Source organism: Bubalus bubalis, chromosome 7 (assembly GCF_019923935.1).
Source record: "Bubalus bubalis isolate 160015118507 breed Murrah chromosome 7, NDDB_SH_1, whole genome shotgun sequence".
In the NCBI taxonomy this organism is placed as follows: Eukaryota; Metazoa; Chordata; class Mammalia; order Artiodactyla; family Bovidae; genus Bubalus; species Bubalus bubalis.
The window spans coordinates 109908209-109925572 of record NC_059163.1 but is presented as its reverse complement, the minus strand read 5'-3'; the positions used below and the strand labels follow the sequence as shown (position 1 = coordinate 109925572).

The following is a 17364-nucleotide window of genomic DNA, read 5'->3' as shown; positions in this document are numbered from 1 at the left end:
CAAGCCTAATGATCACAAATTTAGGACTATAAGCAATTTCGCTCTGATTTACATTTTATGAAAGAAAGTTTACAGAAAGCAAGGCTTGCAGGTGTAGTTGTATCAAACTCAGCATGAAATATTTCTTTATTGCAATTTCAATGCCAAGTCTTGGATCTCACTCAGCATGTTTTTTTCATCACACCTTCTGAATCACAGAACACATACATGCTTTCACATGGTACCATCAGAAATAAAACAATAGAGTGAGGGATGACTATGCTGATCCTTTTATGAAACAACAGATAGTTGAAACAGAATGAGTTTTAGTGTTAAGATTTATTTTCAAATCATTTTAATGGAAACAAAAGAGCTGGACTTAAAGTATGAAATGAAATGGTTTGTTGAGCACACTTAATTTCTTTTCATTAAAAATAAAATATGGAGATTCAGTAGGCTTTTAAAAATAAGTTAAATTTTAAGATGATGGTATAAATAGTTTGGGATTAGATTTAGAAAGAGATTCGATCTCATATAAAAAATTATCTAAGACTATACAGAACTGTTGAATTAATCTTTCTATATTAACTCCATACAAATATCAAATAAACAAAGCTTCAATAAAAAAAAGTTTGTTTCAATTAATTAAGAGTTTTATGAAAAAGGAGTAAAAGATGAGGTTCTACACTTTTAACAATTTCAAGGTCAAGGGAAACAAGACAACTCTCCACCCAAACCTTTTTCCAGTAGTCAGGTATGGATGTGAGAGCTGGACTATAAAGAATTCATGTTTTTGAACTATGGTATTGGAGAAGACTCTTGAGAGTCCCTTGGACAGCAAGGAGATCAAACCAGTCAATCCTGAAGGAAATCAGTCATGAATATTCATTGGAAGGACTGATGCTGAAGTTCCAATAATTTGGCCATCTGATACAAAGAACTGACTCATTGGAAAAGACCCTGATGCTGGGAAAAGATCAAAGGCAGGAGAAGGGGATGACAGAGGATGAGAATGGTTGGATGGCATCACCAACTCAATTGACATGAGTTTAAGCAAGCTCCGGGAGTTGGTGATGGACAGGGAAGCCTGGCATACTGCAGTCCATGGGGTCGCAAATAATCAGATACAACTGAGCAACTACACTGAACTAAAAGCTTATAACACTTACACTCATAAAGCCTGGGTCTTGCATTCTTATCTATATGTAACATTTGTCTTCTTTTCTGAGGAATTCAATGAGTTGTACTATGTGAGCTGTTAAGTGTTATGTGCTAGTCACCTGATTATTGTACAGATTTCATTTCACCAGTTGGGAGGGGCCAGTCCCTGGGTCAGGAAGATTCCCCTGGAGAAGGAAATGACAACCCATTCCAGTATTCTTGCTTGGAGAATCCCATGGACAGTGGAGCCTGGTGGGCCACTATTCAGAGCACTGCAGAGTCTGACACGACTAAACAGTAATAGTGTGGTCAGAACAATTGGGTTTTGAATACAATTGGGTATGTAGGGTCATGGAAGTTGAGGAGGTACGTTAAGGAAAAAAGAAAAAGTAAGGAAAAAAGGAAAACAAGTATCACTCCTCAGTGTAGACAACAGAGGGAAATGAAAGTGGCCCCAAGAGTCTAAAAGCAGCACGAGTTCACAGCAGGTATTGCTTGCTATTTGCCTTTTGCTACTTCTGGGGATGTGGTGGATGCCTACCAACTAGTCATGGCTATACTCAATGCAAAGTTCAATTTAAATGCCAGTGAAAAACTGTACTGGAAATCTCATGTTTTTAAACATTTCCAGAATGTTGATGCTTTAAAAATAGTGAATTATGGGCTTCAAGTTCTCTTTTTTTCTAAGAACACAAGTAGAAAATTTTACTTGAAAATGAACATTTCTTGTTATAAAATCTCAAAGACAAAAATAAATTTTGATCTTTTTAGAGATTCATAATTTTTCTTCTGCCAGCCATGAAAGTTTATTTTTATAATTCTAGATTTATATACATACTTTTTTAATGCACATAAACTGCACAGTAAAATGCACTTTGTAGTTTATTATAATTTATTAGATTTTACCATGTAAGAATAAGTAAATTATTTACATTACAAAATGGCAGAATTTACATATAGCAGTGGTGAACCTTTTATTTTCTCAATTTATTTTTATTTTTTGGCTGTGCCATGCAGCATGTGGGATCTTTCCTGACCAGGGATCAAACCCAGGTCCCTGCATTGGAAGCATTTAGTTTTGACCACTGTACCACAAGGGAAGTCCTTGATAGACACATTTTAAGATTTCTGTAGGAACTGATTGACCTAGCAGATAATTTACTGACCTTAAACCCCTTTGTTAAAACCCACCTCAAAAGTTAAATTCCATGTTAATAACCTCTTTTCCCAACAACTGTCCTTCTTCCTCCTCCTGTGTGCTCATAAAATTTTAGGTATATCTTTACTACTGAACTTTTTATTTGCACCATAATTATTGATTTCCCAGTATGTCTATCCACCTCCACTAGTATATTTTGAGTTGATCAAAATCAAAGATCATATTGTCTTTATATTATTTCATTGTAATACTCATTAAATAATTTTGAGTACATTAAAAGAAATTTTGTGTGTATGTGTAATTTATACATTAATTTCAACAACTGTTGACTCTAAATAACAATAAAATTCCACAAAGGAAATGTGGCACCAACTTTTAGAATAAACAGTAAATCTAACCTATAACATTAAAAAAAATTACAAAATTAAGATCTAGTTTTGAATTAGTATACAAATTACAGATATGAGGACAAGAAATTTATATTTTAAAGCAGTTTAACAGGGAAATTTAAAATGTAACATGTTGAAAATTAACTGTGTTCATTATTGTATAACAAATTTATGTGTGTAAGAATCAAAGCCTGCAGATCTCCAACAATAGGAATTTCTTTATATCATACTTTAATGAGGGAAAAAATGAGAATGAGTCAGCTTATATCAAATCATTTTTTTTAATACCTTCAAAGGCATGTCATTCAATAAGCCCAGATTAAGTACACTCTCATATTTTCCTATAATGTGATGTACCGACAACTGAAATAATAATGTCCTGAGATCAAAAAGCCAGGGATTAACGTAGAGTTTTCTGGATTTTATCTTCAGATTATCTAACTGGGAGGATTAATTTTCCCTGGATGTTGTAGGTAGAAAACGCCCGGCCTAAGTTTACTGAAGTCTGTGTTTCTACAAAATAGCTAATGAAATGAATCTTGTGGAAATTTTTCTTTTAACATTAGCTGATAATGTTATACACTTTATAACAGTTTCTCAATTCCCTGCTTTAAAAGTAATAACAAAATTAATAACAATTATTTAGTATTTATTATGTACCGTGATAAACATTTTAGGTCATATATAAAAAGCAACCAATTCTCTAATTAACTACTGAGGTTATTACCTTAAACATTTATTTACCCTTATAATATGAATTTAGAATTTTACATGAAATAACTTTACTCAACAAATTAATTTATCTGATATGAGAGAGGGATGGCCGTTATTGCAACTGGTTTATCCTACTGCAATTTTCATGGCCAGATTACTTATAACTACATTTTTGATATTTTACTACTGCCAGGGTGATTGACTGGTGCTGTGCTAAGTCACTTCAGTCATGTCTGCCTCTTTGCAACCTGCAGGGACAGGCTTTTCTGTCCATGGGGATTCTCCAGGCAAGAATACTGGAGTGGGTTACCATGCCCTCTTCCAGGGGATCTTTCCAACCCAGGGATTGAACCCAGGTCTCCCATATTGCAGGCAGATTCTTTACCATCTGAGCCACCAGGGAAGTCTTTGGTGCAACGATGTAAATGCATTTTATGTCACTGGTGCAATGGTGTAAATACTGCCCATACCAAAATCATCATGGTCTCCCTGCTTAGAAGGATTTTCCATAGTGTTCTGGGGAACACTCACTGAATTGAACTCTAGTAACTATCGAAAAGGCTTCCCTTGTGGCTCAGCTGGTAAAGAATCCGCCTGCAATGTGGGAGACCTGGGTTTGATCCCTGGGTTGGGAAGAGCCCCTGGAGAAGGAAACAGCTACCCACTCCAGTATTCAGCCCTGGAGAATTCCATGGGCTGTGTAGTCCATGGGGGTCACAAGAGTGGGACACTACTGAATGACTTTCACTTATTTCAACTATTGAAAGAAAGTCAAATGAGTTTTGGAAATCCTGGGTTAAACTAAATTATGTAAATTTATTTACTATAGAACAGCTCAGTTTCTTTAATATGCTAAAAGGAAGACAGGATATGCAAAGTTTCCAAACACTTTAAAACCATGGAAACATTAGCTGGCAGGCTACTGTTTTTCAGAAACAATTTGCAAAATATTGTCTTATAGTACAAAACTTCAGTCACTTGTACCAGGCCAAGTGTGTACTCATGCATACACACAAACACCTCAAAAACTCATGTTTACATTCTATCATTCTAAAAAACTCTCAAAAATTCTGACTTTGTCAATAGTTATCCTTGCAGCCCATCTGCATAGCCTCCATTGGATGGTAGTATTAGTTTATTCTCTAATTTTTACGACAGGCTCTAAACTTTGCAATATGCTTATCCACGTTTTCATCCATATGGATTCTCCTTCAGTTATTACAATGAAAAGCTGTTAATCCAAGTAGATTATCTTCCTATAGCACAGTCTACAACTGTCTGATAACTAGTTTTTACAAAAGTCATACTTTATAACATGCCATTTATAGAAGGTCCCTACAGGGCAGTTTATATATACTGAATTCCAACAGAGCAAATGTATGTTGCACACTTTAACTTAGCTTCTAGAAGAATTAGTTTCAAAGGCTTGTTTTTTATTTATTTACTTTCAGCTGCACTATGTGGCTTGCGGGATCTTAGTTCCCTGAACAGGGGTTGAACCCAGGACACGGCAGTGAAAACCCATAATCCTCACCACAAGGCCACCACAGAACTCCCTGTTTTGATTTTATACTCTTAACTTTTTTAGTCAAAAGTATGTATAAAAGGGCTTCCCTGAGAGCTCAGTTGGTAAAGAATCTGCCTGCAATGCAGAAGACTCTGGTTCGATTCCTGGGGCAGGAAGATCTGCTGGAGAAGGGATAGGCTACCCACTCCAGTATTCTTGGATTTCCCTTGTGGCTCAGCTGGTAAAGAATCGGCCTGCAGTGCGGGATACCTGGCTTTGATCCCTAGGTTGGGAAGACCCCCAGAGAAGGGAAAAGCCACCCACTCCAGTATTCTGGCCTGGAGAATTCCATGGACTATATAGTATGTATAAAGGTATGTATAAAAGCCATATAAATACCTTTCTCCACTAGCTACCAAAATGTAGCTCAAGGTAGATTCACTACAAAATGATAGTAAAACCTAGGTTATCCATACCATATGCCTTTAGTATTCTAGGTATTTATATATATTCTCATTCACTGAATTCTTTTATAGATGAGGAAACTGAATCACAGAGAGGTAATGAATCTTGCAGAACAGTCACACAGCTAGTAAGGTGTAAGCAGAAATTTGGACTAAAGACTTCTGGCTTCAGTGTTTGTGGCCTTAACCAAAACATTGTATTAATATTCCCATTTGATTTTCTCAAAATCTATTTTATAACTTAGCAATAGAAGCATGTTATTTTGCTGAGGCCCTGCCATATTTACTGTTTTCTCATCATATGAGTTATATTTTATATCTGATCATATATCTTATTTTATCATGCCTGTCAGAAAGCTTGGAGTACATAAAACATAAAACTCAATCACAGCAAGTCCATATATTAAAGTTGCTAAATTGTGATTTTTCTATTTCTATCATTATCCTCCTCCTCTTCATCATCACCACCATAATTTTCATCATTTTTGCTATTCACTTATTGTAATCTTGTTACAGACCTAATTTCAAAATTTGGGTGAAATTAGGCCAAACAAAGATAAATACAATAAATAATTCACTGATCATCCCAAGGGTATTTCCTAAAATGTCTTCTGCATCAAGGAAGTATTATAATTTGTATATTTTAGTGTCAGAATATTTCATTGTACTCTATAGAAAATTTTCATTCAACTCTTTAAAAATGGCAGTCCTTATATGATATTCCACTATCATTTGCCAGAACATTAAGTTGACCAGAATACTCAAATGTTACACAACGACAATGAAACTAGTCAATTCAGTCATCATTCTTGACAATTACAAACACTGTGTTTTACTTACTTATAACAAATACTTAACATACTTAAAATATTTAATATTTAATAAAGAATCAAGATTAAACAAAGCTGATGTTTTCTAGAATGCTCCTCTATGGGCAGAGTGGTTTATATTTACATTCTGAACGATCAGTGCTGGGGCTATCCTGCTTACTAGATATTTTCAATATCATCCTTGAATATAAGTTCCACAAAGCTTACCTGTTGTCACACCATGAACTACCCCTTCCTTGGTTTTGGATCCTACAAAAACAAACAAATTCAAACCATAAGTTTAAAAGTCACCTTTACTGCTAATGAGCTACTTTTAAATACATCTAATGGAAAAACAATATCTCACTCTTCAAAAACCCATATGTAAAGATATCCTCAGGGAGCAAAAAATTCTAAACAAAGAAATTCAGTAACCATTACAACAAATACAACAAAGCAAAGCTAACAGGATACGCTCCAATTAAGATTTTAGCACACAGTAATAGCTTTTCAACCCCTTGTGTCCCACTTTACATATCAACTTACAGAAAGTTAAAAAGAATAGGTGAGAAAACACAGGGTCTGGCTGGGAAGGTGATTTTGGATTCAGAACTGCAGAAGCTCTACTAAAATGCAATACAGAGATCCTTAACCCATGGAGCACAAATGGATGGCGGAAGGAGAGAAGGAATTTATAGTTGTTGAACATCTATTATGAAAAAGGCATTTTTCATCTCATTTAATGTTTGTGATAACCCCCCATTTCAAATCATGCCCATTTTATCCCACATGAAGCAATTACAAATTAAAGTTAAATGATTTGTCTGAAGTCACCAGCTACAAGCATGTTCAAATTAAGGGCTCTGTGACCCTAAGCCCATATTGTTTCTATGAAACCAGGCAAGCCTTCAGAAGGAATACAGTATTTGATCACTGAAGTATGACTAATGCTAGCTTCAAGAAGGGGCAAGATAGGAATTTTCCCCAAATCTTGACCATTATCAAACTTTTACACAAAGAATTTATGAATATAAGTATTTCTAAAGTTAAGTTTGTGAATAATTTTATTCATCAGCTCTCTAATATTGGATTTTTAGTGTAATTCATACAGCTTTTTAATGATCTTGGTGAAAATAACAACAAAAAGAAAATTCGTTTGAAAACTACCCTATAAGCTAAATAAAGTAATTCTATCAGACGAAGAAGAATGTAAGGAAATTAGGACCAAAAAACTGGGAAATGAATATTTATCATACGCTACCTGCCACTCCTTCAACCCCTTATTTTTAAAAACAACTAGTAAAAATATATTTTAACAATTGGCCTGTAGTCTATTCTCTCTGCCTCAGTTATACCTCATAATTTAATCTTTGGCTAAATCATGGAATGTATCCTGAACCAAATATACAAGAAAGACTTAATTAGGTTGCTTTGTATCAAACCAATCACCTTTTTTTGGCTGTCATAATTGTTTAGCAGTATATGTTACTGATGATTAACTTTTAATCGATAAGTAATCTGTAATGAAAAGATAAAGCTACAAAATATGTGCCAAGTGGTATGTTACCAGTAATATGATAGACAGACAGACCTTATAGATACGTAGATCTCATAACAGATAACAGCTGAAGGGACCCTAGATCTGATTGCGTCCCTAAGCTGATGTAGCCCACATCCATTCCCTTCTTGTCTGTTATGACTTCACAAAGCTGCAGAGTGGAGATCAGAAATAATGCCTGGGCACTGACAAGGACTCAATTATGCTGTTGTGCATGTCATGTTGACTATCTCAGTATGTTGGAGGTGAAGCAAATTGTGACTTGGGAGTTTGATATCAATCTACAGTCCTGACCACTGCTACTTATTGAGCAGAATTTCACTGGAAGAGTTTTGAAGGTCATTTTCTTGCCTTTACTGTTACAATACTTAGCAGAGAACTACATTCTTTTTTTGCTTTTGAATTTCACTCTCAACTTATAATTTCTAAACCATTTGATTGAGAAATTTTTGGCCCATTAAATTGAAGTAGGTTGATTGAAAATTTGTATACAAAGATATCACAAAAGGAGAAAAAAACATAAAAATAATACTGATTCTTATGGTGGTTCATCAATTAGCATTAAAAGCTAGCTGTTGAAAGTATATTATAAAGGAATGAGATTACTCTCTCATGAGGCTTAAGAAAACCATGTGCTAAACTTGTTCAGCCATAAGTGAAACCGGAAAATTTTCCCTAGTTACTTCTAATCTTTCAAGCTAGTTATTGATAATAGTTCTTATAATGAAGGAAGAAAATACATGGACAAATTATTCTGTTGCAGAGTTTGTGTGCATGCGTTAATCGCTCAGTCCTGTCAGGCTCTCTGCAACCCCGTGGACGGTAGCCTACCAAGCTACTCTGTCCATGGGATTCTCCAGGCAAGAATACTGGAGTGGGTTGCCATTCCCTTCTCCAGGGGATCTTTCCCACCCAGGGATCAAACTCAGGCCTCTTGCTTGGCACAGGTTCTTTACCATTGGAGCCACCAAGCAGCGTTTATTTGACAATAATAACCATGGCTCCTACATATAAAAGTACACTAACAAAAATTCTCAATGAAATGTTAATGAATCAAACACAACAATGCATGAATAGAATTATACATCACAATCAGGTGGCATTTATCATAGGTATGTAAGGCTGGTTCAATGTTTGAAAGTCAATTAAGTAATTCTTCACATCAGCAGGACCAAAAAGACAAATGTCAAGATCATATTAATAGATGCAGAAAGAGCATTTGCAAAACCCAACACCTGCTGCTGCTGCTGCTGCTAAGTCGCTTCAGTCGTGTCCGACTCTGTGCGACCCCATAGACGGCAGCTCACCAGGCTCCCCCGTCCCTGGGATTCTCACTTGTGATAAAAGACCCTCCCAGTAAACTACAAATAGAGAAGTTTCTCAACCTGATAGAAAATATCTACCAAAAAGTCTACAGCTAACATCCTATTTCATTGTGAGACACTAGGAACTTTATTATCAGGAACAAGGCAATAATATCCCCTTTCACCATTCCTTCAATATCTTACAGGAAGCCCTAGCTATTGCAATAAGACGAGGAAATAAAAGATATCTGACTGGGAAAGATGAAACAAAACTGTCAAGAGTGAATAAAAAATATCCTGGTGCTAATAAGTTATTATAGAAAGATTGCAGGATGCAAAGTTAAAAAGTCAATCACCTTCCTATATACCAGTAATGAATGGAGCAGAATTTGAAATTAAAAACATGGTATCATTTACATTAGCATAAAAAATAAATAAAATACCTGGGCATAAATTTAATGCAATATACAAGATCTATATGGGAAAAAATTATGAAGCTTTGATAACAAAATCAAAGAACTACATAAATGGAGAGAGATTCCACATTCATGGATAGAAGACAGAATATTAACAACATGTTGCTGCTGCTGCTAAGTCGCTTCAGTCGTGTCCGACTCTGTGCGACCCCATAGACGGCAGCTCACTAGGCTCCCTTGTCCCTGGGATTCTCCAGGCAAGAACACTGGAGTGGGTTGCCATTTCCTTCTCCAATACATGAAAGTGAAAAGAGAAAGTGAAGTCGTTCAGTCGTGTCCGACTCTTCGCAACCCCATAGACTGCAGCCTACCAGGCTCCTCTGTCCATGGGATTTTCCAGGTAAGAGTACTGGAGTGGGGTGCCATTGCCACGTTAGCTCTTCCCAACTTGATTTTACAATTCCATGTTATATATATATATACATGTATGTATGTATGTATACACACACACACACACACACACATAGAGAGAGAGAGAGAGAGAACCACCAACTCAATGGACATGAATTTGAGCAAATTTCGGGAGATAGTGGAGGACAGAGGAGCCTACTGTGCCACGGTCTATAGGGTCACAGAGCTGGACACGACTTAGCGACTGAGCAACAACAATCTCAAGCAAAACCCCAGTTATTTTGTGGATGTTAACAAACTGATTCTAAAGTTTATGTGGAGAGGCAAAGATCAAAAGTAGCCAAAATGGTATTGAAGAAGAACAAAGTTAGAGGACTGACACTACCAAACTTCAAGACTTCTTATAGAGCTGTCATAATCAACAGAATGTGATATTGGTGAAAGAATAAACAAATAGATCAAGGGGCTAGAAAAGAGAGCCCAGACATACACAAACATAAATGTAATCAACTGATTTTTGACAAAGGAAAAAAGGCAATAAAATGGAACAAAGATAGTCTTTAATCAAATGGTGCTAGAACAACTGGACATCCACATGAAAAAAAATAATTTCAACTGTATACCCTTCACAAGCAAATAATCCAAAATGAATCATAGCCTTAAGTGTAAAATGTGAAACTATAAAACTTCTAGGAGATCACATTGAAGAACATCTACATAATCTCAAGTATGGCAATGACTGTTGAGCTATAACACCAAAGACACACCCCATTAAATCATTAATAAGTGAGAATTCATTTAAATTAAAAACTTCTATGAAAGACAATTTCAAAAGAATAAGAAAACAATCTACAGACAGGAAAATATTTATGAAATATCTGAAAAGAAGACAGAGAACTCTTAAAAATCAACACTAAGAAAACAAATAACCTGATTAAAAAATAGGCCAAAGATCTTAATAGATACTTCATCAAAGAAGATGTGGAGATGGCAGATAAGCATTTGAGAAGATGCTCCACATCCTATGTCACCAGTTTTAAAATACAAAATTAAAATAACAGTACAATGCCACTACATATGTATTAGTAAGGCCGAAGTCCAGAACACCGACAGCATCAAATTTTGTCAAAGAAGTAACAAAACTAGAGTAACAAAAGAGTAGGAAGTAACAAAAGAGTAACAAAAACTGTCGTTAATTGCTGGTGGGAATGCAAAATGGTACAGTCCCTGTGGAAGATAGTTTGATGGTTTCTTTGAAAACTAAACATGTTTTATCATATGACCCAGCAATTGTTGTGCTCTTTGATATTTACCCAAAGGAGCTGAAATCTTATATACACACAAAAACCTGCACACAGATGTTTATAGCAGCTTTATTCATAACTGCCAACTCTCTGAAGCAAGTAAGATGTCCTCCAAGTACCAAGATGTAGGAGGTGAATGATAAACCTCAGACAACAGAATATTATTTGGCACTAAAAAGAAATGAGCCATTCAAAGACATAAAAGAATTTAAATGCGTATTATTAATTGAAAGAAGCCAATCTCAACAGGCTAAACAATATGTGATTCCATTGATATGACATTTTGGAAAAGGCAAAACTATGGAGAGAAAAAGATCAGTGATAGCCAGGGGTTGGGAGCAGGCCATGAATAAGCAGCGCACAGAGGATTTTTAGGACACTGAAAATACTCTATATATTATAATGATGAATGTGTGTGTATGTTAGTCACTTAGTCATGTCTGACTCTTTGTGACCCCATGGACTGTAGCCTACCAGGCTCCTCTGTCCATGGGATTCTCCAGGCAAGAATACTGGAGTAAATTGCCATTTCCACATTTGTCCAAACTCACAGAATGCACTGCAGCAAGAGTGATCCTTAAGGGAAGCTATGGAGTTCGGATGATTATGTGTCAATGTAGGTTCATCAGTTGTAACAAATGTACCATCTGGCAAAGGATGTTGGTAATTCGAGAGGTTATGCATGTGTGGGGGTTGGGATACATGGGAAACCTCTATATATCAATTTTTCTGTTAATTTAAAACTTATAAAAATTAAGTCTTTAATTTTTTTAAGGTATGCCTTTTTACTTATAGGTTCTGCTTTATTATGATACTCTCACAAGAACTCTGCAAGATACTTGCATTTATTCAAATTGTATTTTTACAAATGAGTAAAATGATGCTTAGATATGTTAAGTACCTTCCCCATTATCCTAGAGGTAAAATGTGGTATAGTCTGGACTGGAATTTAAGTTTAACATCAAATCTACATTTTTTCCTACTTTATCAGGAGTCAGTAAACTATAGCCTATGAGCCAAATAAACTCTCCAGCTATTTTGGTAAGTAAAGTTTTATACGAACATAGTCATCCTAATTATTGTTTATGGCTGCCTTCACTTCAGGAGAGCAAAGTTGATCAGTTGAAACAGATATCATACCCTAAAATTATTCAGTACCCCTTTACAGAAAAAGCTTGCCAAAAGCTGGTAGTACTATAACTTCACAAGGTCATACTTCATCCTGAATTATGTATTTGTGTTCAACTTTTAATTGACTTTAAAATATTAACTGATAAATAGTATATAGAATGCACTCTGCTAAATACCATAATAAACACTGAAGATTATTTTTTAAAATATGTGCACATAAATCGAAATTTCATATAATAATCTCAGAGAAAATAACTAAATTAATCTTTAAAAAATTAAGTCATTTTATTTGCCCAAACTCATGGTTGAAAATGAAAACAAGTACAATGTTTTCCAGATGATAATCCTGCTTATTACCTGGAAAACAGCAACGTGTTAATGTAATAGTCAGTGGTTCTTGGACTCATTCAAAACTAATAAATCAATATTATCCAACTAAAAAAATCTTAAAAGTAACTAAGTTATAAAGTAACTGAAATCAAGGCATGGTTACAAAGCATGCACTTGCACAACTTGGAACACTGAGGACAAATATAAAAATACTGATTATCTAAATGTCACTGATTCAGTATTCCAAATTCCACCTAAAAAGGTACAATCCACATTTCACAAGAAAAAAACTGAGATTAACTCATTGACTTTTCCCTCTTGTAACATTTTTTAATTCAATGACTTTCTGAAAATATACTTTAAGATAAAGAGTAATTTAACTAGAGGTTTGTGGTAAGATTAAACCAAAATAGTCTATGAACAGTGAGAAAAATATGAGAAATATTCATAAAAATCATTCCAAGTATAACTTTTCTCCAGCCCATCTATATCAAAGAGACGACATAGCTTTCTTTCACCCCATAGACATAGACAGAGTATTCTACACAATCCATTATGCTCATCCTCCACTTTATTACTCATCCTTTGGCTACTGTTGCTACACCTGCTACTAGAGAATGTGACCTAGCTCAGAGGAGGAAAAGAAGAGACAGAATGGGCAGTGGGTGAATGTATGTTCATGTGCCTGTTTGTATCCCTACAGATGAGTGTGTGTCTATGTGTATGCCTATTTCTTCACCCAAAGAATTCCAGGTGACGTGAAATAACACTTAACCTAACACAGTTTAAGATAAAAAAAAAAAAAGAGTAGGGCTTCCCTGATAGCTTGGTTGGTCAAGAACCTGCCTGTAATGCAGGAGACCCTGGTTTGATTCCTGGGTCAGGAAGAGCCTCTGGAAAAGGGATAGCCTACCCACTCCAGCATTTTGGGGCTTCCCTTGTGGCTCAGTGGGTAAAGAATCCAGTTGAAATGTGGGAGACCCGGGTTTGATCCCTGGGTTGGGAAGATCCCCTGGAGAAGGAAAAGGTTATCCACTCCTGTATCTCCATGGACAGTCCATGGGATCACAAAGAGCCAGACAGGATGAAGCAACTTTCACTTCACTGCAAGAATACTCTGATGTGGGAATTTATAAACAAGGAAAAACAGTAAGCATCTAATTTATTGTATCACTTGATAAATGAACTATATAAATGTCTCAGAGATATTAGCAGCCTTCAAGCACTTTCTTGAGCTTAGTCCCCAACTTACCAAGTGGTCACAAGAAGCAACTCCAAAGACTTGTCTGTCCTTTCCTTTTTAGGGTCACAGTAGGTATCTCTTTACATATCTCAAGATTGTATCAACGTCTTACTTTTAAATTAGGATACACTGAAATTAGCCTACATTATTCATGAAGATAAATCAAAAGCTCATGAAGGAGTTTGATTTTAAGATACTATTGAATATTTTCTAAGACTGAGTTTTTAAAACTGTCCTCAGAGCTATAGTTACTTACACATAAAAACATTCATTTTAAAAAAGAAACAAAGTCCTAAATATTACTGCAAAATTAAATAGTCTGTAAAAACAAAATAGCCCCACTTTGTGTATTAGCTCCAACACACACATTCACCTACTTGCACACACCTCTGATTCAGCCCATCACTTTGAGGAGTGGAGATGCAAAACTGAATCAAGTGAGAAATACCAGCATTTAAAGCAACAATCATCCTAACCCATCAATCCCAAATAAATATCAAAGTGACATTTAGGGCTTACCTACCTACATAGAGAACACCCTCTTTTGTCTTTCCTGCTGCTTCTGCCACACCCTGCTTGGTTTTTTCAGCAGCAGCCACGACTCCCTCCTTGGCCTTTGAAAGTCCTTTCATGAAAACATCCATGGCTAACGAATTCCTTTACACCGCACTGGAGAACACAAAATACACTTTGAGAACTTCTGCGTAAAAAACGAAATTAGAACCACCCAAAGTAAAAACTATTGAAAGATCAATAGAATCCTCAAAAGAGTGAGATTCTCTTAAGTATACCTCCATTTCAACCACTGGACAAAGGAGGCTTTTCTTAGCTTTTGCATTAAAAATTTAGCATCTCCCATCCATCTTGGCTGGATAAAGTCTAGCCGCCTAAACATGGATTAGGATGAATCATATATGAGCTGTTCTTAACGCGTTTCCGAAGTGGAATTGCACGGAAAGATAGACTCCTCTTTTAACTTCCCAGGGTCCAAATGGTGACAGTATAAGTTAGAAGTGCGTTTAGAAGACATCACAGGAAAAGGAAAGGGACTTGAAGGCAGGGGGTCAGGGACACGCTTAAATTCCAGAAGGCAGCTAACAGATCAATCACGAATAGGGGAGGGAAGGAACCACTCACTCTGGGTGTGGCTGAACCTCAGGCCAACTGCGAGCCCACCGCCCTCTCTCTAATTCACCCAACCATGCACCCGACCCTGGGCTATCAACCCAGAACGTGCAGGAGGGCGCGAGTTCACAACCGCGGAAGCCTCAGGAGGCGCCCCAGCCACCCGTGGGGGCGTTCTCAGTTCCTGGAACCCGCCCCCCACCCTGCGCCGCACCTGTTAACCCCTTATCACCTGTTGACTCGCCCTCTCAGCGCTCCCACTGAACGATTTGCCAAACACAGCTTGTTTACTTCACAGAGAGAACAGAGAGGGCGGACTAGGGGCGGGGGGCGGTTAAGGAAAGCGACAAACAAAAGTTGAATACTCATACTCCCTGGAGCATCCTCGCGTTTCCCAAAGGAAAAGCTTATCCCTGAGAATCCAGACTTCTCGGCCTCTGAGGACGAGAAGAGGGAAGTAATCGAAGCAGGAGGCAAACAGGTCAATTTACTTTCCTCAAGATCACCCTAGGGATAAGTACTCACCTCTGAGAGAGACGCGACTACAGCTGGTCCTCTCTGCAGCGCGCCCACCCCCACCCCGCGCGCGCCCCCGGGCGTCCGCAACGACTCTTCTCCCTCCAGGTGTTCTCCATGACTTCCAAAGCTGCCCAGTTAGTTCCACAAGCACTTACCAGATTTCCTCGGCTCCTCGGAACTCCAATTTCTCCCCCACCCCCACTTAAAAAATTTTAAAAACAATTCCCAAATGTTATTTAAGTGGGAAGAGAGAGAAAGCGCACAGGAAGGGTGGAGGCGGCACCAGAAGAGGGATGGTCCCCAGAGGAGGCGGCTGTCAGCACAAGCCTGCGCTGGGAGGCGGGGGGCGTGGGAGGCAAATCCACAAACCTGCCGTCGAATTGCCACTCCTCGTCCCCCGCACGCGAGGATTCGAGAGAAAAAGGCAGAAGGTCGAAAGAGAAAGGTTGGGGGGGGGGAGCGGGGAGGAGCGCCAAGGATGCTAAAGGCGCGGCTCGGTCCCTGGGTCCGCTCTAAAGCCAGCACACACCTCACCCGGCGTCGCCGCGCTCGGTCGCTCGCCCCCTCTCCTTCTAGTCTCCGTGGTCCTCCTCCTCCCCTTCCTCTCACCGCCCCCGCGGCTGATTTGTCAGCTCCTCTCCCCGCCCCTCTCCCGGCGCTTGCTGCTTTCCCAGCCGCGTGCACTTCACTCTCTCTTCGGATGGGGATGGGGGCGGGAGAAGACGGAACCTCCAACTCCCGCCTCCCGCCTGGACCTAGGGGACTGGAAGATGGGGTGCTCTGCGGCTCACCTCGAGTTCAGGGTCACGGGAGCTCTCGTGGAGATCCCGAGTGTTAGGCTTGGGAAGTCTCTCCCTCTTTCCCATCACCCCCCATCCTTGTCTCCGCCTTTCCCTCTGGTTCCTCGCGGGGACCCCCACGTCAGATCCAGCCTCGGGAAGCGGGGAGTGTGACAGGTCGACCACCAAAGACAGAGCCAGTCTCTCGAGGAGCTGCTTTAAGAGACAGGCAATCTAGGAAGCGTGCTCACATTAGCTCTGCCAAGAGCACGTTTCCCTCATATCAATGTTAACGATGCTTTTGTTTAAATATCCCCCAGATTTGGGCCTACTCTTAACCTCTCATGAGCCCGATATGGTCTCGCGGGCGGAGAGGAGACTAGTAACGAAGAGTTACAGGTTGAAGAGGCAGGAGGAAGCTAGTCAAATCCTCTCTCCACCCCACTATCACCATTTTCTTTTCCACCAATCAGCGGCTGCCAGACGCTGTTTTCTTTTCGCATCAGTGGAACAAGGAATAAACATTCCGCGGCCGTCGAAACCAAACGGCTGGACGGTTTTTCATTCTCAGAATGGAATTTCCAGATGCAGGTGCCTAGGAATCAATCAAGTGATTGATTCTCCTGAACCAGGATATCCAATTTTTTCAGAGCCTTCTGAAAAGGGAGATTCTATCAACACATACCACTCACTTTCCTGACTTCGAATTCGCGTGGTCCTCGGTGCTGACACGCCACCCCATCTCCACACACCGGCACATAGACAGACACACGCAAGGGGTTCGAGACAATTTTTGCACTGTTTAACACAGTTTCACCTTTAAAAGCTGGAGGGGAAACAGCTGGTCCTGGATCACACCGGAATGGAGAACGAAACTCCTCCCCCAACGGACTCCCTCTGCTTTCTTTGCCTGGAAGGGAGGATGCTTTTAGACCTGTAACGGAAAACGCATCTTAGCTATATGTTTTTTGTTCCTTTGTATTGTGCTTATTTTTTGTAGGACGGAAAAAAGGCTTTCTCTGAACCTTGCACCTCTTTCTGATCCTTGCACTCACACTCTGA

The 17364-nt window shown here is 38.5% G+C and overlaps 1 protein-coding gene across 13 annotated transcripts in view; it reads right to left on the bottom strand.

The window, feature by feature from the left end:
• Positions 1-16583, bottom strand: part of SNCA (synuclein alpha) — a 149383-nt gene extending 132800 nt beyond the window's left edge. For 7 of the 13 annotated variants that reach the window (XM_006066279.3, XM_044946237.2, XM_044946239.2 and 4 more), the window contains exons 1-3: positions 15893-16046; positions 14403-14548; positions 6411-6452 (exon numbers count right to left, since the gene is read on the bottom strand). In XM_006066279.3, the coding sequence (XP_006066341.1) occupies positions 6411-6452; positions 14403-14523 (163 nt within the window). In that variant the 5' untranslated portion in view covers positions 14524-14548; positions 15893-16046. The other 6 variants (XM_044946234.2, XM_044946231.2, XM_044946232.2 and 3 more) reach the window with 6 other exon arrangements.
• Positions 16584-17364: the final 781 nt, after the last annotated feature.